Below are 25,925 nucleotides of genomic sequence, written 5' to 3'. Positions count from 1 at the left end.
TACCTCAGGTCTTTCATCTCCCAGCCAGCACTTACCCTCATGGTATTGTCACAGCCTCACAAATATCAAGAGCAAACCTAACCTTTGTCAAAGCAAACAGCTAAAATCAAGGTCCCTTGTCAGGAGTGGCTTGGCTTCACAAATCATGAACCTCAGCTCCAAAATCAGCAGGACACCAAAGCAGGTGAAGGAGGAGGGGAAGAATGGAGATACACAGCCAAACTTCCACAGCAAGAAAGGAAATGCTGTGCCGGCAGCCTGGACCAAGCAGCCCTGAATTTTAATTAGCCCCTTTTCTTCTGAATGGAGAACTCAGACCTTGTCCTGGTGGGAGGGAACACAGCAGACATTTCAGGAGAGGCTCTTTCCCTGGGAGAGCAGAACTTTGGAAAGAAAAGGCTGTTGCAGAGTTAGACTAATTAGCCATGCTCTCTTACACCTGCTGCACACTGTGAATGATTTTTCCTATTTGAATCATTCAACTTCGTGCTATGCTTCAACATTACGGTTTACAGGTACCTTACTCTTCGGAGGAGTAATTTCTGTCCTCAGGACACTTGCACTGCTGCAGCCTGTGAAGAGCTTCTTCTGTTTGATGTGTTCATAAGGTGAGTGCTTGGGATGATGGTAGCTTAGTCAAAGGAGGGTCCTGACTGCCCTTTCAAGTCTGTTGAGTAAGAAAGCTCACAGCTCTTGTGTCTCACAGACTGGATTAAATAACAGCAGCATGGGATTAACCAGCTGGGAGTGTTAACCAGGTAGTTTTCTGTAACTTGCCCAGTAGGTCCCATGCAATTTGCTGGCTTTGTCACCTTTAAGAGCTCCAGCACAAGCCAATATACCAAGGGCTTTTCAGTAATGCTACAGCTCAGGACAATAGGCTCTGTCCTGGTGCTTCCCTCTAGGACACCTGCAATGCCTTCACCATGGAAAAGGGGCAGAAACTGGATTCATTTCTCCGGGTGGGAATATGCAGACTGCCTCCTCTCTCATCACCCTTGTTTTTGGAGGTATCCAAGGGCAAGCACTTGTCCTCTGCAGCTCATGCTCCCTGTAAGCTCCTTGGAGACCAGCGTCACTTATAGCAGCTGCAAGCTGCTCTTGCAACACTTGCCCATGCTGTGTGGGTGGCCAAGCCATCGTCCAAGCAGCATTAAAAAAGACTTATCCTTTCTACAGGTAGACTCAAGGGACAAGCAGCTAATCAATTAACAGCCTCCCAAGACAAAGAATACCACAGTGAGTATTCTGGGCTTTGGGTTGCTGTCATCAAAACAATTGCTTAAGCAATATATCTAACCAGCAAAGACTAAATAGGGAAATGATAGATAATTATGAAATTAAAAAACATAAGAGATTAGCCTCCAACGCTACATCTTTTAAACAAAGCATGCCCTCATTTACATTCAAAAAATGAAGTCAGGAGAATAAACACGATAGTTGAAGGATGGAGTCCTGAATTTAACTACCCTGCTCTATTTCCTACGTTTATGATCACAGTCCATGAGAATTTCAGTTTGGTGACTGCAGCCTCCAGTGCAAAAACTAAGCCTGAAGTATAGTGCGCACTCCTGAGGCTCACTTAATCTCTGTTAGATGAACTGAAAGAATGAAAGAGGTGTCAAAGGTGATGCACAGCAGGCCTGCTGGAGACACTGCTGCCTGGCACCAAAGGAAGAGCTCCTCAGCCTTATCAGATTCCTCAGTAGAAACTTTGTGCATTCCTAGGGAGAGGCTCAGCAGCAGGCTGGATAACCCAAAGCTCCAGGCAGGAATGGTGGAACAGGCGTAACTGTCTTTGATCACTGAGAGGAGAAAAGAAAACCCCTCAAACTCACCATCCCCCATATGCTCTCCAACAAGGTGCTGCTAAGAGGACGTGACAGAACTCAGAGTTCAGAATTCCTCCAGAACAGAAGTGCTGATCAGATATCCTATTAAATACTGCATTTTAAAAGTAGTGTCAAGTTAATGTTTGTTTTTCTACCTTTTTTTCTTTCTTTTCTTTTTTTTTTTTTAAAGCTGAGTTGTCATTATTGCTAGTGCCAAAATAGAGCACTGAAAATAAAGGCTTTTAGAACTGCGTGTGCTTTGTGCTATCCTTGGTTCCTGCATCTGCAAGAACAGGCCAAAACTATACTTCAGCTTAGGAAAAGTATTCTTCTTCTATTTTCTCATTTTCTCATTTACTTATTCAGCATTTTTCAACCTGTGACTTCAGTCCCCTAGAATTTTGCAGACTAAGTCTAAGGGGTCAAAAAAAGGAACAACATTTGTCACGAAGTACAAATATAAAATGCAAAGCTCTGGATTGGTAGATAGTTAAGGGTCTATAAATCTAAAAAATGTGAAATCAGGAGGCCAAAGCAGCACCAGTTTGGTTCATAAGCCTTGTAGAGGATTACAAACACTGCAAAACAGGAGTCGTATTTTCCATGCTGAGCACAGTAGTCCAAAATAAAAAGCCAGTATTTCACTATCTAGACTTGAAATGTGGAAGTACCATTGACAAAAGAGAATTAAAAGATTATGTTTCCTGCATTAATTCATTCCAGGAGATTATAAGACAAAAGAAGAAAATGAAAAAGCATATACTGGAATTTTCTCCAAAGGAGAAACAAGCTGTGACCTCTTTAACGTATTAAATGAATTAATGATCTACAACTTTCACCCCTCACCCTCTTGCTTCCCTGTAGGAAGCAAAATTGTGCCATCTAGTGGGATTTATACTAAGCCTTAACCGTGCATTCTTGCCAAACCCCATGGACATCCTACAGATCGCCATCATTTGAACAGGCTCATTGTACAGCATGGGTCTTGGATCCCATTTTGCTCCCAAGTTAAAATCCATTCCCTACCAAAGCTGCAGGAAGATCATTTGAAGGGGATTTGTACACCCTGCCTGGCTTAAGAGCAGGAAAACCTGGTGCTTGGAAGTGAAATATCCAGAAAGTGTCACACAGGGTGGTCAGTGTGTCACCGACAAACAGAAAACAGAGAGAATAGGATAAAACAGGGGGGGGGGAACTTTTCATCCCTTAGGAAGATTAAATACATCCCACAAAGTCTGCTATTTTTCAGGGGCCAGAGAAAGGGAAAGGAAGTTGCTCTTTCATTTATTAGCTAGATTCCTTCTTGACTTCTGATTTGATAGAGAAAAATGATTTCCATGAGGGTGACTTGGTAAATTTGGAAAGTCAAAGCCACAGGGTTCCCCCTGTGGATGAAGAAGCTCCCATTTGCCTGGCAGCCAGCAACCCTGTTTTGACATGCTGCATGCATATAGAGAGCTGCTGTATGCAGATGAGACTTGATTAAAAACAATCCCATTTCCTTGAAATCTTTTGTGACCTTAGTTAAGCAACAGGCCTAATATAGATTTCAATATGATCTTTTAATCTTTGCCCTTTATGGATTAGTGTTATCTTCATGCTAGACAGGCATTTCAGTGCAGTTTCTTCTTCTATACCAGTGATAAGGGAAATCCCTATCACCTAAGACTGCAATACTAAACTCAAAGTACTGCAAAATGACTTATATGCCCAAGTATCAAGGCAGATCTAATAAAACTTGATATATTTCCCTTGGGAGCATGCTTTATTGCCTCAGTCAAAACAGGTGAATGAGTAACAACTCCATTAGGAGTTTAAGTATCAGAAAAAAGTAAAGTTCATTGGACAATCCTCAAATAATTAACAACTCTTTCCTCTACAAACACAGTGAGAACTGTTTCCCATCGAAACATAAGCTGTTTTTCTCCCACTCAAAGCATCCCCTGGAATAGTTGGATCAATTCTGTGCACTGGGAGACCTTTGTCTTATTTGAATCAACATGGAAAGGAATCTTAAGAACGTTCTGGTCATTTCTTTTGGATTTTTACTTCTCTTCACTGCTTATGGAGGGCTCCAGAGTCTACAGGTAAGTGGAGCATCTTCAAATAGCTGGCAGACAGTTGGGCCAGAAATGCATCTGCCCAAGTGGTAGTGTGAAACCCCTCAGTCTTTCCACAGTCTTTATATATATATAAATATATACATATAATAAATATATATAAATGCCTCCCTCGCAGATTTACAATATATTTTTATCACATAAGTATAGATATATTCATTACATAGGTTAAGACATCAACATAGCATGGGTTGCTGTCCTTCACCCAGGTCCATAGCATCTACTAAATAGAATTTTCTAGTACTTCTTCATCCGTTGGAATACTTGCATCAGTGTACTGTTTTAGATCCACAAAAGCTGTTTGAATGGAAAGTAAGATTCTCTGAGATATTTCTCAAACAACTATACTGTAAAATTGCAAACAAATTTCTTTTCTGGGGAAGTTTTGGTTTTGGAATACTTTTTAATTGCTGTATTTTCAATATTATTAAAACACAGCAATATTAAATAATAAAAATATATTCCTAACTCATTAAATAATGTAAGCATGAAGCAATACTATAACTCTTGACTTCATGATATAACATAGTAATTTTAAAAAAACTATTTCATACAAAAAGCAGGCCACAGCATTAGCCACAGCTAATATTGAAATTAACATCCAGAAACACAGAAATGAGATAGATTTTAAGAGAGATTTGAACACAACATACCATACACCAGAGCTGGCTTTCTTAGTATAGCTAAAAAAGAGTGAGGGGAAACTGTTGCTTTCTACAAATACTTCAGGACAGATAAACTCAAGGAGAAGGGTTTCAGGCTAGAATGTTGGTCTAATGACAAACACGTGTATCTCAGCTATCTATAAGCAGGGTTGGGTAGGATACCAGAAGATGCCCCTGAGCAAGTGGGTTCTGGAAGGATTTTCCAACCAGGGCAGGAATAAGAATGCTTTGAAGATGAAATTAAACATTATTAGTAAGGCTTTTTTTTTATTATTATTATTTAATGTAGTATGATAATTATCTGCAGTAACAAGAGAGGGCTAAACTCATGTCAGAGAATCATAGAATTGCTCAGGCTGGAAAAGACCTTAAAGATCATCAAGTCCAACCACAACCTAAACAAACTTACCCTAATTCTAACAACCCTCTGCTAAATCATGTCCTGAGCACTGCATTGAAGATCCCTCCTATCTCCATACATCACCTCTTCTCTCTCAGATCAGTTTCTTTTTGCTAACACTGTCAAATTCCAAGCTCAGGAAAGTTCTACAAATGGATGGAGGTGTTACAAATTGGGAAGACTAAGAAGAGGGGCAGTGATAAACCTCAGAAATTGCAAGTCAGCCCTAGCATCTGAAACCACATGTTCAGGTTAAGCACTGCAATATCCATGTCCCCTATTCTGCAAGAGGGAGCAGTGCTGACTTACAAAGTAAATCCCTTCTCTCTCCACTTCATTTTGGTGGCTAAAGAGGACTTCCTGTGACACAATCAAAAGGTTATTTTATTGCATTGTAGTCTGTAGGTGAAGAACTGAAAACAGGCAATGTTTATTTCAATGTTTCTCCCATCCATCCCCAGAGAAACTCCTAACAGTTAAGAAATCATATGATTTTGAAAGCCTAGCTCCACATTCTTGGAAGCTGTAGCTGACAAAATCAGACACTCAACTTCTGTGATCAGGAAGTCTCTCTGCCTGTTGACAAAACAATTACTCCAGTCTCCAAATACATTGACACCATTCAACACAGAAAATTCTCTCCTCACCTCCATGTCCTGGTGGGTGATGAATTTAGACCTGCAGACCTGCAATTTAAACTAAAGAATTTTTCACTGTTGCCAAGTCAGCCTTTGCAATACAGCATTAAGGATATTCTTGTATGGGAGAAAGAAGGAAGGACAAAAGCCAAACAAGATCCTCCTTTCAACAAGAAACTCAAATTACATTAAGTAATCTAAAATGGGACTCACCAAAGTTTTGCACCTGAGTAATCCTCAACTGGTTCAGTACTATGCCTTCTAAAAGGGGTTATCACTGAGAAAATGACAAATTCACAGAGTCCATTGGGGAAAGGACTTGCTAACACTCAGGCCCAGCTTCCATCTCCCTATTTCTGCTCAAAGCCACCCTCTGTACATCACGGTGGCATATACCTGTGGTAAAATCTGTCTCAACCATTGTTTTTGTCTATGCAGAGCAGTCTCAACTCTGAGGAAGGCCTGGGCGTTGCTTCCCTAAGTGTTGTCTATGCTGCTCTTATCGTCTCATCCATGTTTCTCCCTCCAATTCTCATCAAGAAGCTGGGCTGCAAGTGGACCATTGCAGGCTCCATGTGCTGCTACATTGCCTTCTCCCTGGGGAACTTCTATGCTAGCTGGTACTACTATCCAATTTAGCTACTCGAATCCTCTCTATTGTGTCCGGGCTAGATAACAGTGAGGGTAGAGTTCTCTTTTGTTTCAACCCCTACGCTACCCCCCTTGCTATGGGTTTGAATATTAGGTGCAAAAGGCATTATCTAAATGAAGAGGGGTAAATAAATTCAGTAATGGATAGAGCAGAAGTAAAAAGATGCAAAAAGCCAGAATGAATACATCCATCCACCCACCTGAAGCTGCTTCTCTAGTTCCTATGTACTGCAGAGATTTCCCTTTGAGAAAAAAAATGTCAAAACAAAATCAGAGGTTTCTTATAAAATTCAAGTGACTATTTGGTCTGTTTTTGGAAGGATTGAAAAGAAATCTGGCTCTGTGAGTAGAGGAGATGTGTTCCTACCAAGCTGCTTTAAAAATGGATGAACAGTATACTCCTGCTCTCTAGTAACAGTGGATGCAACTCTACAGAGTAAAGGTGTTGTGATCCATCTTCTGAGAAGCAGATGCAATGTAATTCTCAATTACAAAGGGATTGAGCACTTGGGCACAAAGCCAGCTAGCCTAGACTTAGCCCCTAGATACAGCTGGGAGTGTTTTCAGATCCTAAGATTTGTAAGGTTGGCCCTTTCTTGATTTCACACAGTAGATTTGCTGAATCATACACAGGATAAATCTATTTCTTTGATGTCTATTTGTTGCCTCTGGATCTTTGGGTAAATGATTATTATGCTAAAGGATGATAATTCTGCTAAATAAAGTGTTCTTTGGCAGGTACACACTAATCCCTACCTCTGTGATCCTGGGCTTAGGAGGAGCACCACTCTGGTCTGCCAAATGCACTTACCTCACCATTGCTGGCAATTCATATGCTGAGAAAGCAGGAAAAATTGGGAAAGACATTATCAACCAATACTTTGGGGTCTTCTTTCTGATATTTCAGTCCTCTGGAATCTGGGGAAATCTTATTTCATCCCTGATACTTAGCCAATCTTCTAACAAAGGTAAAATATATTTTAAAACTTGGCACTTCTACTATATACATGAGCTAGCTTTAGATGATTGAAGATTTCTGTAGTTGAGCTAGTGACCCTCAATTCCCATCATAATCAGTAAAAACAAGCACTTCAGATGTGAGTTAGCTCATCTGCAGCAGATCTGCTAGATTGCTCAGGAAATGTCTATTTTCTATCAACACTTCATCAACTATAAAGACAGTTCAGACATCTAGCTCAAAAATAGATGTCTATTGAATTCCCCTCATGTCTCCAAAGCACAGATAGGCTGCTGGCAGTGACAGTCTTCTAGATTTGACTTAAAGTAGATTAAAACAAAAGGCAAAACACTGGAGCAACCTTTTCACAAAGCCTGTAGTATTGAATTAGTTTGCTGTTAAGCATTCACGGTTATTCAGGCTGGTGTTGGTGCTCACCAAAAATTAGTGCTTTCAGAATTGTCAAGAAGAAATAGAAATAGCTGTTGGCAGGAATCTGCATGCCAGGACTTCTCCAGCACATTTCAGGTTCAGACAGCAGATGTTTATGTAGTTTGAAGAAATCACTCAACAGCACTGCCCTCATTTCCCATGCTTGTAATTGGCATAAGCCTTAAACAGGCAATTGTGAAGATAAATTAATACCTGGATACCACCTTAGAGATTCACAGAACTACTGTGTATTATTTTTATTGCAGTCCCCCGGCCATTCCCTGTACTGTCAAAATCAGAGCAGGATGGATATGGAAGGGGTTTTCCACGTGCACTGCTACTATGAACAGCAAGGAGCTACCTCTCTTCCTGGGCTCAGTTAAATTGTGTTCTCAATTAAATTAAATCTCAAAAATCTCAGTTAAATTATGTTCTCTTGGGGATATTCAAATAGGTATTATGTGAAACCCAAGCATCAGAGAGTTGGTACCAGGTTTTAATCTTTGAATCCTTAGGTTTATAACAAGATGGTTGTGATAATTGTGGAGAATCAGGCATCTTCTAAACCCAAACACCTTCAAAGCAGAATGCTAAAGGACTTTATCACTTACAGCAGAGCCCTGCTGACCTGATTACTGAGTCACATGATGTCACAGGAGGGACCAGCTGCTCTGATTTCATGTGCAGGGCAGAAGATTTGGTGCAGTGGTGGGGTCTGCAAAACATTTTACTCTCCTTTGGCTCACAGTACACATCATGTTAAGTGATGATAATAAGAAGATTAAAATACTGGCCATCTTGTAAATCCACTATACTTTTACATTGGAGGATGTTCCTTGAACTCCAAAGAAACTCTAACTTTTACTTATTTTTATCAGTTACATGGGATTTCAGGAAAGGCTGCCCTCCTGGGAGATGTGCAGTCATCAACTCTCAAAGCCCAAGGACATGCATGTCTCAGTGACGAGCAGCCATGCTACAAGCCATACTTCCCAGCTATGCTTTGTCAGCAGAAAAGAACTGCCTCAGGGTTAGGGCCTCCAGGCACTCAGTTCCTTGCCTCTCCTCTGACAGTACAGCAAAGGTACCTACTACCCATATTACTCACTTCAAACATGCTTAAAGTTTCATGGAGCAGTAAGAAAGATACAGTATAAGTAGACAGCATTAACGTATTGCCTGCACCACTGAATCCAGCAAGGCAAGCTGCTCCATGATGGAATGCTACAACAAGGGACAGAAATCAATGTAAATTAAGAGAATCATCCTTTCTCGTTCACCAACTTTGCAGCCTTACTGTCAAAAGAACAAAACAAATCCTGCCTTGCAGTTCTCATACCACTAATTGTGCGTTCATCATCAGATTATACATGAACAGATAAAAAAAACCCAAACTTGTTTTGCACAATTCTGCACTTTACTAGTGTGAGTCACAGTTAGCATATGGTAACTTGACTGAAGGCTTGCTCATCCAAAGCCATGTAGCTATGGCCACTGAGTAAGGTAATTATTTTCTTTATGTTTCGATCTATATTGAACCTAAAGTTGTTTATGAAGTGAACAGCTACTTCTCACTGCAGCAGCACTGTTTGGAAGCAATGAGGAAAAGCACACTAACTGCAGTTACTCAGTAACTTAACTGCAAAATTACAGTTCAAGTTCTGTTTAAGGAATCAGTCAAGGTACACTGTATTGCTCTTTACTATGCGTGGACCAATGGAAAATTGTGCAACAAAAATATTGAAGTAATTTTGCTTTTTTAACCATCTTTTCTCACTGCAAAGCCTATTCATGCACACACTTTGGGACAGTATTTTGCCTGTACAAATGGGGTCCTAAAGGAAGTGGGCACAGTGTCATGAAGACACACAGGATGTGTAAGCATGTGTGTGCGTGCAGCTTTGGCACAAGCCCAGCACAGGGCAGAAGAGATCAAACAAAGCAAAGGTCTTACTCCAAACCCTGCCATACTGTTCTGGTTTCAAATATGCTCTCAAATTTTAATAAAGCTAGTAATAAGTTAATAAAGCAAGGAAAAGCCAGTTTCTTAGAAGACTGCATTAAGGGGTAATCATAAGTTGAATTAATAAAACAGAAGATGTCTCAAAGTGGTTTCCATTTCTATATCATACACAGAAATTTTCTGAATAGGGACAGTGTGCTCTTCTACAAGAGCAGTTAAGTTCTGCTGTAAACCGAAAGCCCTTTCTTGCAGTGTAATATAAGTTAGAAGTTACAAATAAATACTAGAACTTCAAATAATGCAAATAGAGATTGTAGTCAGATGTAAGCCTCTGGCTTTAGTCTGTGCCTTCATGTAGCTATCAATTCCATGTTCTGTCTTGAGCAACTGATTCCATTAAACCAATTTTTTGTGCATGTTAAGCTTGGATACTGAAGTAAACATCTGTAATTGGAAGGATTTGAAACCACAATTAGGCACTGAGTGCTAGATTCCCTTTTCACTACATCCTTATATATAGTATGCATTCATCTGATCTCGTCTCTGTCTTGCCTTTCTTTCTTTTTTTTTTGGTTCTTACTGAGTTAGTGGAAATCTCAGAAGACCACCTGGCATGCTGTGGGGCATATGATTGTGAGAGCAATACCACTAACACCACTGCCTTGGCAGAACCCTCTAAGTCCTTGGTCTACACTCTGCTAGGGGTCTACACTGGTAAGTAATCCACAGTCATCAATGAATAGCACTGATAGGGAACTTAATATTTGTGAAATCAAGCATAATTTTGCAGATTAAGTTTCCAACTTCCTATTTCAACCCAGTTTGCTAGAAGGAAATAAGATAATGAGAGCTGTAAACTACTCCGTTCTAAATAGCTTCAAATGCTGTGTGCCAGCATCACATGATTTTTGTCTAAAGGAGCAAGACTTCTCACCTGGAAGAAAGCTGATTCAGACTAGAATTGAAAGTACGCTTACGCTGCAATTTGAGGATTACACAAGCTCATCCAATTATGCAAGAGAGAGTTTTAAATCCACCATTTTCTGTATCAGTAATAGCAAACCAGTTACTAATGGCATCAGGTTGATTCATATAGACCAGCAGAAGTCCACAGTGCTAAGAGCAGCTCTCTAGAGGTACTACTGATGGTTGGGCTAGATGATCTTAGTGGTCATTTCCAACCTTAATGATTCTATGATTCGACCTAAACTCACCAGCTGCCAGCCATCTGTGGATGCCGATCAGAACAGGCAGGAGTGTTCTAACCTGTGTGCTACAGTTCAGCATGAGGACTGCACTGTAATTAGAGGTGGATGTGAACCACAGCTCCTAGAACATGCAGTCATTCAGCGGGAGTTTTTTGGATCCCTGCTGAGATCTTACAACTTTAGTCAATTCTCAGCTGTGATGTTTAAATTATAATGCTTTTGTGAGAAAATCAGAGATAAAAAGCAGCAGTAGGTGAATTGGCACATCTCTCATTTAGTAACTATAGCTGCTATCGACCCTCCTTGCATAGGGCTAGAAAGAAATCAAAGACAGAGAAGACTGATGCCATCAAAAACTCCAAAGATGAATCCAGATAGGTAAAAACTCAGCAACATTTCGTAGTAATGAAGAAAGTTCAAAATGCATCTGTCTCAAAACAGGCTCATCTCTAAATAAATGAGAAGTATTTTAGCAAGGCAGAATGTGGCCTTACCTTTGTTAAAATATCTTAGCATCTGCACATCAATATACTCTCAATGCTGAGACAGATGCACATAACTTGACATACACTAAAGCGGAGAGTGTGCAGTCCAGCCAGAGACAGCACTCACCAGGCAAGTCCACCACAGCAAACCCTCTCTCCTGTGCAAACCTGCACTCCTCTGAAGTGAGAAAACGCAAAGAGTATCCCCCCCACTTCCCTTCCAGAGAGTGCTGGAGCTGATGAGTTTTTGTTAAAGGCAGTTTTGCCTCTCAGGTTTAAATTTAAATGTGATGACTAACATATACAGCAGTCCCTTAGGCTTTCCTCATGCAAAACGAATGCAACCTTGCTGTCTACTGACCTTGTGTCAGTAGGGTTTCATTTTTCTTTTAAGCATTTAATAAAAGATATGTCTTTTCCTACCTCGAGGGAAACCAAATAACTAAATATTTCATTTACAGACATTTTTAAAATGTCTTTCCTGTTTGGTTGCTGAGTACACAGTTTGCCTGCATAGGTGGAACCTAATATTAGATAAGCCTCTTGTTCATTTTGTGGATGTTTCTTTTTATGTTCATACCAATCGCTATTAAGCCATGCAGTTATTCATCTCTTGTAATCATTCTTGATTCATTTAACATATTTGTTAGACTATTTGACCTATAAATGCAAATATCCTGTTCTCATAAGTCTTGCCATCAGCCCAAATGCACCAATGAATACACTGGCAGAATATACACCACTATTGTTTTACAGTCCAGCTACCACTTAGTACCATTCAGTACAATGGAGAATATAATTTCCTTCTAGGAAACATGGGTGAGAAATAATACATGATTACAAAAATGCAGCAATTTTCTGTAAATCTGCTAACATATTTGTGCATTAAAAGTTCACAGAAAAGAGGATGAACACATAGGAGCACACCAAACAGGCCACCTGGATGAGAAGAGGTGCTCAGTTCTCCTCTTGCTCTGTAACTCCACTTGGTTCCACAGATAGTTTTCTAGTGTCCATCAGCAAGAGAGGAAATACAGTCATGCCTTTTACCTATCAGAAACAGGTTGCCAATTTTTGTCTTCATGGGTATTATGAGCCACAAATACCTTTTTGATTACATGAACAAAATCTTTATGATTCACTCCATGAGCAGTGTATGTAGACTGATGCATACATGATCACTTTTTAACTACTGTATGTACCTCTTTTATGTGCTGCTTCTGATAAGAAATCATAGGTTCAAAGCTGTAACACATCTTTTTCAAGAGCACAATTGTTTACTATCATCCTAAAAATAGCACTTATTCTGTACTTAAAGCACAGTTCAGAGATGATTAAAAAAAAAAAAGCCAACAAAAAATGGCTACTGGGATCTGAGACAGCAGTTCTACTTCTAGCACTGTATTTTTCCTTCCATGTATATGAAGGAAGATCCACTCCCAGCCATGAGTGCTTTGGCACTGAAAGTGTATATTCCTCTCTTGTGTTGATTTAAAGCCTTTTGATAGACCCAGAGGGAGCACTCCCTGGCCAGCTCCCAGTCCCCATGACCCCTGCCTTGCCCTGGAAGGGTGAGCCATCACCCTCAGTGGCCATGCAGCTGGCCTGGCGGCTGTCACAACAGCCAAGTCACAGCTAAGCGGAGGGGATTTGCAAGGTGTACAGCTGCATGAAGAAGATGTGAGCATAGATCAGGCCTCCTTGTTTACACAGAATTGGCCTTTACTCTGAAGCAGAATCAGATTCATCTGCCAAAACATCCCATGCAGAGCTAAGCAATAAGTCAGAACAATAACAGTAACAAGCAATTTCCCATCCTTTTTCCAGCATTCCTTATTTTTTTTCATGAACTTTTTGTTTTGTTTTTGCAGCTAGTGGTGTGCTAGCTGTGTTGCTGATTATTATATTTCTGGACCAGATCAAATCTGAGCAAGCAGAGACTGAGAAAGAAATACAAAAGACACCATCCTTTTGGTCTACGTTCCTAGCAACTTTCCAGCAGCTTAAAGATAAAAGACAGTGTCTTCTAATCCCTCTGACAATGTACAGTGGGCTTGAACAGGGATTTCTTGCTGGTGACTACACAAAGGTGTGGATGACAATGAAAATCTATTTCTGTCTAATTGTTCTTTGTGCCTTTGTGTCCTACTAATTGCATCTGATCTATATTTACTTGTTAAATGAAGATGTTTTTAATGGTGATTTGTGGTTAGCTAAATTACTGCTTACCTCTATTTGAATGAACTCTGACTGACATCTTCAGATGGGATAAGCCAGTGGTAAATATGTCCCTTGGAACAGCCTAAAAAACAAAAACAAAAAAAAAACAACAACAACAACGCACATTGTGAGCTTAACTCATCAGCAGAGAGCTACAGGTTCAAACTCTTCAGTTTGTTGTAAATAACAAAGTGGGAGACAAGCCAGAAGTCTGCAGAGCTTTTCCATCTTCCTTCCTTCTGGTTTCCCTTGAATTTTTTAAACTGCAAGTCAGCACACATACCACATTATTTTACTGTGAGAACCTCTACAGAAAGAGGGCAAACCCTCTACACTGATGGCTGGAAGCCTTTGCATTAAAATGATCACTGTTGCTCCTCCTCCCTCACTCTACAAACCTGGACACACTTCAGGTGTGTTCTCCACATTTGTCAAGAAGCCCTCCAAAGAAAGGGAGCAAAGTTCCTGAGCTAATTATTTGATACTCAAGTTTTCAAACCTAGCATATAGGCAGATGGAAGAGTGCACCTGCTGCTGTGTTTGAATGGATTGAGAGGGGCACTCCATGGCCACATCCACTGGCTTGCTGAATGCTCTTATAGGTGAGGTCCTCTTTGCTTCCTGTGAACTGCTCATTAATGGCCATTGCACCAATTGTTAGATTTCAGACATTTCATCATCAGACATTGTCAGATCATGATCTACGAAGGCAAGGACAGAAAACTCGTGTCACTGCCAGGAGCTTTATTTGCATAGTTAGCAGTGCTCCAGTTTCTTCCCCTCCTTGTTACTGCTGTTTGCATGGGTGACTGGGAACTGGATTAGGAATATCACTGCTGAAGTCCAACTATGTCAGTACTCATATTCAGAAACTTGTGAGCAAGCTCTGTAGCTATGCTCCTTTGACCTTGTCTGTGTTGGCTGTTTACTAAATACTCATGATAAGACCCTTGAACCATAGCTGCATATATTCACTAAAGTCAATATGTCACCACTGTCTCCTCTCTTGCAGACTTATGTGACCTGTGCCCTGGGGATTCATTATGTTGGTTACGTGATGATCTGCTTTTCAGCTGTGAATTCCCTTTGTTCTCTGCTCTTTGGAAAGATCTCTCAGTTCACTGGTAGAAAATTTCTATTTGCATTAGGTATGTAAAGTCCACTCAAAGGACTCACATAATACCTCAAATCCAGTTCTCGACCCTTTGCATGCAGGACAAAGTAAGGCTCCCTGTCAGCTCATGAGAGGCAGCACAGAACACAGCTGTGCTTGAGTCACTGTCTTATGTCACTTTGCTTGTGGTGAGTTCATGCTGCTTTTGAGGGCACTGTCTACTCAGAAAACGTCCTATAGCTTTGAAGCTACAATGCAATGGTGATAAACGATCCTACAATACAGATTACAGATGTTGAGGTTCTACAATGAACCTGAAAAGGATTTCTCCATTGCCACACCTTTTATGAAGCAAAACCAACTGAAAACCAGCAACTGAGAATCTAGTTCCCTCTCTCCAGAGAACAAAGTTCAGGGAGCAGTGACATAATGGAGGCAGAAAAACACCAAGAAATGTTTCATTTCTGTCCCAGTATCCACTGAAGTATCACCCCAAAGTATTGATACCTTGCTTCCATCACACAGGCCTATATTGTTAAAAACCTGTATTATTAGAAACTTCACTGGCTGAGTTAACGTGCATCACTAGAGGAATTTCCTCTACAGGAGTTTTTAAACCTGAGCAAGAAAGAAGAAATTTAGAGTTCATTACACTATCATCACTAAATCATCTGTGATTCTTCTATACGTGTCTGTGTGGAACTCCTTTTAGATGTAAAACAAAAAAACAAACAAATCACACCACCACCCAACAATAACTTAACAGCAATAAAAACAAAAAAAGCATCAGTAATGCAAAGCCTCTGAAGCTCTCAGGTGTGTTTACTAGTCTATGTACTCAGACTAGAAAGGTGCACCAGTGTCAGGGACTAATCAGTTATCCATTTACTTACTACTGTTAAGAAGGCAGCAAACCCTCAGGACATTCTTAATTGTCTTCCTTAGCCCTGAAAGGAAATCTAGCACTACTTAATCAGAGCAGAACAGTGCTTTGTCTCCCCGCCACACACCTCGCATTTGGAATGTGAGGCTTTCAGCAGCCCCTTCTCCTGCTGAGTGGCAGTTCTGGTCCCCTATGATAACAGCCACATCAGCTCCCAGGATCCCTCAGTTCAGGATGCTCAGAATTATTAACAGAAGACTATTAAACGATTGCATTGTACTGTATTGTATTTCATGCAATATCAACTCAGTCAGTGCAAATCTCAATGAACCAGAAAGATTTCTGGATTGCCTTGTGCTTTAGTTGGGGGAAGAATTTTAAAGAGCATATACCACTACCTCTCCTGCATATAATAGCATTTATATTGCTCTGCTTTCTTTCTGAACTGACAGCCACAGCTATGAACACTGCCTGTATAATAGCACTACTGCTGTGGAAACCTCATTCTAACCAGCTTGTCGTGTTCTTCATATTCCCTGCTCTTTGGGGCTTATCGGATGCCATTTGGCAGACACAAACTAATGGTAAGTCTTGGTGACAATGAAATGAATTCTCCTGAGATGTAAAATTCTGCATATTTATATTTATAAGCAATCTGGTTTAGGATGTGCATAATAATTAGAATAGGTTTAAGACCGCTACTGAAAGACATGTATTAGCTCTTTAGAGACTAGAATAAATCAGAAGTTGAGAATGAGAAAGTAGAATACTTATTAAATATTTTTTCCATGATGAAGAGAGGAGAACATTGTGAAAGATGATAACAGATAATCAGAATAAATATTCTGGAGGAGCATATTTCTCAGAAAATTACAAGATTCAGAAGAATGTTACATTTAGCCTGTCTTTTGTAAAAAATAAAAATAAAAAATAGAGCATTCAAAAAAAATCAACTCAAATCTCAGCTACAAAAGCAGCAGTAAATTGGCTTTCAGTAGTTATTAGAAAAAAAAATGAGGGAAAAAACCACAGAGAACAACATTATGCAACCACACAAATCTACGATTCATGCATTTCTGATTTGTTCCATTTAAAAATCATAATCAAATGTGATAAGGTACAAAAAGCAATAAAAAGAAGCAGTATTGCTTTTTGTACCTTAACACATTTGATTTCCACGAGATTTCCACGTGAAGGAAGAATAACGAACTAGAATGCTTCAGCCTGGACAAGTGATAAATAAGGAAAGCAGAATGTGAGATCGTGAATAATATAGGAAAGGTGATTAGAAAATGATTTTTAGAAAATGATTTATTTGCTATTTCTCTTAATAACAGAACAAGTGGTACCAAACAGCACTGTCCTACAGCAGGCTTCATAGAAAATGAAGGAAATGTTTTTTCCAGAAAATACATAATCAAGTTGTGGTGTTCATTACCAAAGGATTAAAAAGAGCCCAAAAATATAAATGGTTTTAAGTTGGCATTACATCATTTCAGGGGGAAATGTTCTTGGGGGTTACTAAGCCTGGTGGTACAGAGGAAACGTAAAACTCAGAAAGTCCCTGTGTCTCTGACTGCCAGACTCAGTAGGGGAAAGACCATTCTTTGGCAAATAAGGCATTCTGTACTTGCCTTATTTCTTACACTCATCCTATGAATTTGTTGCTGCAAGGCTACGTTTGGACTTCTTGTCTGATACACTAAACGTCTTTAAAATCTTTTATGATCTTCTGCTCTGTGATACAATGTAATTATTAATCCCCAGCATAGTACAGATAACGAGGTGATACACACTCACTTCTGTAAGGGTTCACTTATACTTACCGTTACTGGGAACTAGAGGAAGTGATCTTCTGCAGATTGAAGACAGATTACAAAATGCTGTAGAGGGCAAGAAAAAGCTACAGTCTCTATTGTATGTATTGAAATACATACAGGCTGCTAAAGACCATCACTTGCAGTCTTTTTAAACCAGTGCCATAGCCTGTGTCCACAAGGTACTGTTAAATGCTCTCCCACTTGCTCTTGTACTTTGCTTCTTATTTCTCTATCTCAAATTCGTGTTTGGCAAGAGACTGTAGGAATACACAGGTGACAGAATTAGCTCACTTGCTAGCTCCCATATCTGCCCTTATTTGCCAGTGTGTCTAGGTGTCCTCTCTCACATCTCCCTGGTTAGCCCAGTAAGTCATTTGATGATTTTGCTCACTGGATAAATCAGTACATTTCTCCTAGAGAGACAAAAGGAAATCACCACAGTCCTTTTCCTGGTGTTTACAGAACTCCTTTCCAGCACTCCTACAGTACCCTACACAAATAAGGAAGCAACCACTCAGATCGCTCTGTCCTTCCAGCAGTTTCAGGTCATATCACTTAGAGCGGAGCTGTTACACATGTCAAGCAACACCCTCTCAGCTTCTCTCATCTCAACCCACAGCCTTGTGCCTTTGATACAATTGTAAGTCAGTGCTCTCATTGCTCAGGTTTATAAAGGGAGAGCATCAGTGATTTGCACTCTTTGAAGTAAAGTTGGTAATTCATTTCCTGCTCCTCCTGCCAGCCATCTCCCTGGCTGTCCACCTCTCTCCTTCCCAACACTCTTAAGAATCATTCTCCAGAATCTTATGCCTCTCACTAAGATGAGGGATCTTTGCAGCAGTCCTTGTCCTGATACTTGACTTTCCTGAAAACATCTCGGTGTGGTTCCAGCATACCTGAGGAAGGGGCACCCAGTGCCCTCATTAAGAGAAAGGAGTAGGCTTCAATGTGAAGAGGGCTTCAGTGTGAGAGATGGAGGCTGGAAGATAGTGCAGCTCCTAATGCCCTCACAAGGCACAACTTGCATGTTGTGTGTAGAAATCATTGTACTACTGAGCTCTGCAGTGTTGTGAGAACTCCAACCTCTATTACAGTACTGTTGTTGGTCACCCACATGTTCAGGCTCCTGCTGGATATTCATTAAAACCTTCAGATTTGTTGCTAACTAGGAAAAAGACTAATGTTCCTTACGCTTGCACAGTATCCTTTTTTTGTCATCTTTTACAGTTATTCTGCAGCTTCTAGTAACAAAACGCACAGAATTTGCATTGTCACAATGATGGCAGGAGATTGTGCAGTGACATTATAATGCTGCATCCCAAAACAAACTCAGCAGTTTGAAATGCCTGTTTAGGACAGTCTCTTCTCCTCCTCATCAGTTTTATAGAGGGAAAGTGGTACTAAAATAATAAGAGAAATTCCTGACTCCAAAGGCTATGAGGTGAGACTAAGATAATGTAAATGTAAAATAGCATTAGGGACTAAGGTCTGTGGTGCTTCCTTAGGCAAGCTCCCACAAATGCCCTTTCCATTTCAGCAGACTAATCGCTGAATAAATACAACATCATTGTGCTGCATACTCCAGGCATTTTACGGTAATCAGAGACGGTTTACTTTGGCCTGTTGTGGATAGTTAATGCTAGAGTTCCCCCTAGAGGTATACAGGCAAACAATAGATGAGTCATTTCATGTTACAAAGTTTCCTGATATGTTTGTGTACATATGTGCACTCCATTACCAGTTGAAACCTACTTCATTTCAGAGTGTGTACTTCCCTCTCTTATCTAAGCTGAGCACAGTTGCTGTTATCACCTTCCTGGCAATAAACACACTTCAAGGACAATTGTGCAGCACAGGTAGACTGCAGTAAAATAAAGCTCTCTTGAGCATTACATGTGCGTTTAGAAAGGATGTGAACCAGACTGGAAAGTTTATAAACCTGGAGAAAAATTATTTTCAGCAGTCCTCTTCTACATCCATGCCTACAAACAGAGCAAGGTGAAGAGGCTGTAGGAATGGGAAAGCAGGCAGGACAGAATTAGGACAGAATTTCCATGAAAGTGAGGCTCTATAGCTACCAACAAGAATTCAGACCTAGCAGCAAGCCCATGCACTCAGCCAGCCTAGTGGACCCTTCCACAGCTCCAGTCAGCCATACTGGTGCCATACTGCACTTGGCAAGGTTGGTAATTAAGATCCAGCATTCTAGAGAACTTGGTTCTCTTTGTCTTTTGGCTGAATATGCATATTTCAAATATACAAGTTGTTAGATACAGAAATGAATGAGCAAAGTCAAGGTTCATCACGTTCCTTCCTACTCACCACACCACAGCTGAGTCAGTGGAAACACTGGCTTTGTTATCACCACCGATGCTAGCTCAGCACCCAGAGGAAAGTGAGCCCTCTGCCCTTCCCTTGGTGCTTCACCAGTAGTACCCAGAGGTGGGAATCCCTGCCTGAATCCCAGGCATGAGGATGCAGCTGACCAAACTCAGAGGGAGCTTTCGAGACGACACAACAGTATGTAAGGACTTGCCTACAAACCTTCCCCATTTCCGGCTGATAATTTGAAAAACAAACTTCCTATCATTTCACTTTGAGACCACACATCTTTTCTTCCTTCCTCTCATTTTCTTTCCCTTTTTCTCTGTTATTTGCTTTTTTGTTGTTTTGGCTGTTTTTTAACTTATCGCAATTCATATGAGCGCAAAAATATTCTACAAAGTTAGCACTTTCTTCTCTCCTGAAGAGGAAAGGTTCATTTTCCCTGACGTAGCCTATTTATCCCTGTTGCAGAAAATACGTAGTTTCAAACTTAACCTTCACAAACCTTGTCTCCTTGTTTTCATTCAGGACTGTATGGTGTTTTATTTGAGAAACACACAGAGGCAGCCTTTGCAAATTACCGTCTCTGGGAATCATGTGGATTCGTCATTGCCTTTGGTTACAGCACCACACTGCGAGTCTACATCAAGCTGTACATTTTACTGGCTGTGCTTATGTTGTCTATGGTGACATATGGAATGGTTGAGTACCTGGAAGCTAAGAGATCCTCTGGGACACCTGCTACTACAGAAAAAGAAAATAAGGGACCTCACACCCAGGAAACACATATCTAACCCATGTGGGTCAGAGTAATCAAGGTCATCTCCTACAGGCAGGTTTCCACAGATGTTCCAAGTTCAACAGTTTCAAACAGATTTTGGGGCCAACAAAATACAAATGTCTTAGGAGTAAAAATTTCTCTTGACATTTCAGCCTTATGATGATTACCTGACTTCATCCTTTCATACAACTAAACATCTCTCTTTTTTTAATTAATAAAGTCTGGATAAATGCATACAAGACTCTTAAAGTCCTAACAATTTTGTATTTGTGGATCAGTCCTGGTACAGGTTTACAGTCAAAGCTGAAAAAACCACATGCAACATCAGAAGATGGCAGCCACTGGAATTGCTTACCTGATTACAGAGAATGCATATAACGGTTCCAGTGAGCTATGATCGTGGAGTCACCATTTAAAAAGATTTATATTCTTCTCATCCTGCCTTTTTTAAGCACTTGCTGTGAATAGCATTCTGTTACAGTCTGGCTGCGTCTGCACTTTGTACCAGAACATGACTGTCAGGCAGCAAGCAGCCCAGGTCTGTCTGCGCTGAGGTCCAGCAGCAGGGCACAGACAGGCTCACCTTCAGCCTATGCTGCACTACCACGCAGGTTCTGATCTCTCCCACAGCCACAGCTGCATTCATCCTGCAAGGAAGCAGCAGCTCCCCTCAGCCAGTGTGCGATGAGTTCTCCCTGAGAGCTCACGGACTGAGCTGGGTCACGCAATGTCCGTTGCTGAGGAGGCAGGTGGCGGGCATACCATGCATCATAGCACCATCTGGATCTTAAGACAGTCAACTTCAAGTAATTAATGCTGATGCATTAACAGTTTCCACCGTAACTGGACGAAAGCCCGGGGGAAGGGGGAAAAGGCAGCAGGACGTCCCTCCGCAAGCAGCTAGACAAGGCTCTGAGGCCTCCGCCCTCCCTTCCTCATTGCCAAGCAACGGCCGCCGTCCCTTCCTTCCTCCGGCCCCAGCAGCCGGCCCCGCCGCTTCCCGCTCACTCGAGCGCGTGCAGCTGCGGGCGGAACGGCCCTGAAAGGGGCTGAAGCTGGCAGAGGTACGTGTGGGGCGGCAGGCCCGCGGGGTGAGGCTGACCTAGGAAGGAGTGCAGTGCAGGGGGATACGCCCAGCCTTTAAACTCATGGCACTTCTGCTCAATCAGACACAGCGTGCACCTTCTCTGCCTTACCCCTGTGCTGCGAGTCAGGGAACGTGCTTTTGTTGCAGGTAGCCCACACCCAATGCACGTGAGGGGCCACGTGGTGTAGCCAGATGGGATGAAGCTGGATTGGCAGGCATCCTTCCTGACCTTGTAGTATGAGGCTGCTTACTGGACAGAAATGAGACCTAAAGGAATGATTAGAATGGTTGGTTGTGAGACAGAATCCCAGTGCAGGCAGCTTGCAGACCCATGTTATGGTCTGCGGCCCTGAGGGTTTGAGGACTTTAGTGCAAAACACTTACCAGTCAGTCTGCTTAGTTTAGCTATGCAGAGGCAGTCCACTTTAACACTGCAAGAAAACAGTTTCAATGCCTAACCATTAAGAATCAAATTTCCACAAGACCTGCTTCCAATAGGTATAAAGACAAGCAACTGTGATGCAGAAATAGCTGTTAGCAGCCAAGGCAGACCTAGAGCCCTGGAAGAGGCTGGGACTGCCTGGTGGCCCCAGGGTTACCATACAGCTCCATGGAAACAATGAGGTCACAGCTGCAGCCCTTATTCTGAGGGGAACATCTGCAGCAATAGTCGGTGGGTTTTGGATTCCAGCACACTCACAGGCAGCTGCAGCCATTTCCACTCTGTGGATGAATGAATGTTTGCAAACACATGGGTGGATTTTCAGGTTATTAAAGAATGGGCCAAAAATGGAGAGCTCAGAGAATGCAGGCAAAACTCTCCTAGATGATGAGGTGAGCATTCATCCAGACATGTGTTTGTATAGGTGAGTAAAATTCACTCATTAAAATCACTGTATCTTCTAGAGTTACTTTTGTAATATTACTTTAAGAGCTTCTGCTTGTTTGTGATAGCAGGTAACTGCTCTCTCATTGTTTTCTTTGTATTTAATTACCTGGAAGTTTGAAACTCATGTTGCTAGATCAAAGCTTGGTAAGTCAATTTCCTCTATGCTGTTCCCCGAGTGCCAGAGGTATGAAAGATGCACCATTAATACACCCTGACATAGAAAACCATCAAAGGCAGCTTCATTCTTCAGATAGTACTAGCAGCCTGATTTATGATTACTTACCAGAGTAATCATACCTGCTCTAGATTCTTGTGCAACAGTGCTTTTCACTGAAACACTGCTAGTAGGAATGCCTAGCAGTACAAAAAAGACAAAACTGCACTCCTAAGATGACTCATCCAAATGCTTAGTATGGCTATTTTCAGGTATATACATTTTTTCTCAATGTAATAATCACTGCCTGAGATTGTGAACCAGCTACTGTAAAACTTGCTGCTTTGCACACATACGGCATGTGACATACTGCTGTTTAATATCAGGCAGGAAAAAACTCCCAGGAAAGAAAGCAGAAGCAAAAGACAACAAAAATTGCCCGGATTCACTATGCCACCAGGTTAGGCTTGAGTGCATGCTCAACAGCAAACCCTCAGCTTCCTGGGAAGCACTGCCTGCAAGAGATACAGAAAGAAGCCTTTCTTTCACCTTTGTGGTGTTAGTTCCTAAGTCACATTACATCATTATTATGGTGCAGTACCTGCCATGTTTCTTTCCTGTTTCCCACAAACCCTTACCCAAGGAAAGCTCTCACTAAGGACAATTCAGCTACAGTCCATAGTTGAGCCTGATAGCAGCAGCAAAACGTATTGGACAGCCACGACAAATACATCATAGAAGAGGATTGCCAGATGTGGAAAGTGAAGCATGTTTTGTAACATGCAAGAAATTCTGAGTTGTTTTCCACATGCAGATGAAATAAGCCTTAATCTGTTCTGCAGCTGGCAAAACTTTTAAGTTAATTTAACTTACATTTTATTAATGGTAAGACATTAAGAAGTCTTTCTGAACAAGAACTGTTGAATCTGGCTTTTCAAAAAACATAAGTGAGATATTCTGACAATTTCAAAACAAAATTCTGAGTTTCAAGAATACCTGGCAGATTATTTTTCTTCTGTGGAAAAAACTTTCCCTATCAGGAAATTGAAATATTCAGTAAATATTCATGAATTACGGAAGTTTTAGGACAACTGCTATTATAGTAGGCTACCTCAAAGAAAGAGTAAATGCAAGACTGAAGATGTTCAGCAGTCAATGCTTTGTACTATTTTGACAACTATCTGGTATTTATGCCCTTCTAACATACCTTTCAGCTTAAACAAGCCTTTGTCTTCTCTTTCATGGGCAATGGAAACAACAGTAATATGCTTAGAGAACGTGTTGAGAGCGACAAACGTTAAGAATACAGCAAGGCTGATGACTGTTAGCACAACTTGTAGCATTGTTTCTTTCCTGACGATTCTGTTCTCTTTCAGCTAGTAAGATGGAAACGTTGGCAGATGATAATGCAAGTGAAACCTTGAAGCCTTTGGTGTTCCGTCTCCATGAAAATGCCCCTGCAATAATCCGTGAGGTTTTACTGGAACGTGGTTGGACTGAATTTGACCGAAAGGAGCAAGACGACACAGACTGGAACTTGTACTGGCGGAACTCACCTTTTCCTATGGCAGACCACCACAGTATTAAACCATGGCAGAGACTCAACCACTATCCAGAAGCTGTCAGGATCACCAGAAAAGACTATTTGGCAAGGCATCTGAAACGTATGAAAGGAGCATATGGATCAACACTGTATGAATTTAGTCCAGTAGCATTCATCATGCCCAATGACTATGTCAAATTTATAGCAGAATACAGCAAAGAGAGACAGACAGTAGGCAGACCTAGCTACTGGATTTGCAAACCTGTGCATCTCTCACGTGGAAGGGGCATACTCATTTTCCAAGACATTGAAGACTTAGTATATCACTGTACAGTCATTGTGCAGAAGTACATTAGCAACCCCTTGCTCATTTCAGGATATAAATTGGATCTTCGCCTTTATGTGTGTGTCACCAGTTTTTGCCCACTCACAATTTACACTTATGAAGAGGGACTGGTGAGGTTTGCCACTGAGAAGTTTGACCTCAGTTCTCTAGACAATGTCTACGCCCACCTAACAAACACCAGCATCAACAAATACGGAGCTTCATATAAAACATTTAAAGAAGGGATTGGCTGTGGTTGCAAGTGGACGTTCAGCAAATTCCGTTCTTACCTTCGAATTTTTGGGGTTGATGACATGCTACTGTGGCAAAAGATGAATAACATTGTGATTCTCACCCTGCTTGCAGTCACTCCCTTACCAGAGGCTTCCAATTGCTTTGAACTCTTTGGCTTTGACATCCTGATTGATGACAAGTTCAAGCCGTGGCTTTTAGAAGTGAACTACAATCCAGCTTTGTGTTTAGACTGCTCCATTGATGACACTGTGAAAAGAAAACTTCTTCATGATATTGTTGAACTGCTTAACTACAAGCAGGTTGACACTCACAGGCAGAATGAAAGGCCTGGGTCAAAAGCTGTTAGAAGGCAGATGCACTGGAGAAGAGCTGGTCAAAGCACCCCAGAAGAGGCTCCTGGCTTACTTTCTGGTCAAAAAGTATCTACTTGTATTTCTGCTCCTCAAACACAACCTGCCCTGCAATTTGGAAGAGGATCAATTCATAAGGCGTCTTCCCTGACCAGGAAAAGTGCCAGAGCACATCCAAGGGAAACACTGACTTCTCAGCTGCGGGAAAAGATGAATAAGCCAAAAACATCCTCTCAAGTAAAAATTGAAGCTAAAAACAAACAACTCCCAGCTGTACATCCGCCATTCATTTCTTCACAACTCAGCCGGTGGTCACCTTCACCTGAAATCTGCAACTACAAGTTAAGCACACGCCCCTATTTCCTCTCTGACAAAGATCAGATGCCTACCCGCCAGGTAGGAGGTTTTGTGCTTATTTTTCCTTTCAATGAAGCTGCACTTCAAGCTTCCAAGGACAGCACAGATGTAAAGAGCATCATAAAGGAAATAAACAAGTTAGTGAGCAAACAAAATAGCGCAAGACAAAAAAAGACATGATATGTATAACTTCATAATTTAAAGTCATGCAGACATCATGAATGACACCGTTAGCTTGAAGGTATGTGGGCAGTGTACTGAAGCTGTATTAGGAGGAAATATTTCAAAGCATACACAATGTAAAAATTGTGATTTAGCAATTACCATGAGAGATTATTTTTGAAAATGAAAGTGCTGAATAACTCTTACAAGTAATCTCAAAATAAAAATGGAGAATTGCATTTCTCAGAACATCCTCAGAAATACCTGTCTTATTATTTATCTCTGAAATCTTTGCTTCTTTTTTTTTC

General features: G+C 41.1%; 2 protein-coding genes and 1 long non-coding RNA gene across 11 annotated transcripts in view; 2 read left to right on the top strand and 1 right to left on the bottom strand.

Moving 5' to 3' along the window:
• LOC122169585 overlaps positions 1–1,957 on the bottom strand; it is a 147,338-nt gene extending 145,381 nt beyond the window's left edge. The window contains exon 1 of the long non-coding RNA XR_006171599.1: positions 1,839–1,957. This is a non-coding gene — a long non-coding RNA (uncharacterized LOC122169585). The remainder of the gene's footprint in view (positions 1–1,838) is intronic.
• UNC93A (unc-93 homolog A) lies at positions 83–20,729 on the top strand. 8 transcript variants are annotated; one of them, XM_042835287.1, is made up of 11 exons: positions 83–184; positions 516–608; positions 906–1,053; positions 1,180–1,239; positions 3,721–3,919; positions 7,045–7,274; positions 10,248–10,373; positions 13,224–13,441; positions 14,585–14,720; positions 16,022–16,153; positions 20,243–20,729. In XM_042835287.1, exons 3-11 carry the CDS (start codon positions 927–929, stop codon positions 20,506–20,508), a joined length of 1,494 nt encoding a protein of 497 aa, XP_042691221.1. In that variant the 5' UTR covers positions 83–184; positions 516–608; positions 906–926; the 3' UTR covers positions 20,509–20,729. The 8 variants fall into 8 exon arrangements, with proteins under 8 accessions (XP_042691221.1, XP_042691715.1, XP_042691135.1 ...); XM_042835201.1 differs by having other exon boundaries at positions 120–608; XM_042835443.1 differs by lacking the exon at positions 906–1,053 and adding an exon at positions 6,094–6,275 and having other exon boundaries at positions 122–608; positions 3,770–3,919.
• A 92-nt stretch (positions 20,730–20,821) lies between these two features.
• On the top strand, positions 20,822–25,866 carry TTLL2 (tubulin tyrosine ligase like 2). 2 transcript variants are annotated; one of them, XM_042835096.1, is made up of 3 exons: positions 20,822–21,559; positions 22,350–22,448; positions 24,002–25,866. In XM_042835096.1, the coding sequence occupies exon 3, from the start codon at positions 24,010–24,012 to the stop codon at positions 25,633–25,635; it is 1,626 nt and encodes a 541-aa protein (XP_042691030.1). In that variant the 5' UTR covers positions 20,822–21,559; positions 22,350–22,448; positions 24,002–24,009; the 3' UTR covers positions 25,636–25,866. The 2 variants fall into 2 exon arrangements, with proteins under 2 accessions (XP_042691030.1, XP_042690951.1); XM_042835017.1 differs by lacking the exon at positions 22,350–22,448.
• Positions 25,867–25,925: the final 59 nt, after the last annotated feature.

This window comes from Centrocercus urophasianus, unplaced genomic scaffold (assembly GCF_019232065.1).
Source record: "Centrocercus urophasianus isolate 14NV4802_14NV808 unplaced genomic scaffold, USGS_Curo_1.0 seq_10, whole genome shotgun sequence".
Taxonomy (NCBI): Eukaryota; Metazoa; Chordata; class Aves; order Galliformes; family Phasianidae; genus Centrocercus; species Centrocercus urophasianus.
The sequence above is the reverse complement of the archived record's forward strand: the minus strand, read 5'-3'. Positions and strand labels throughout refer to the sequence as shown.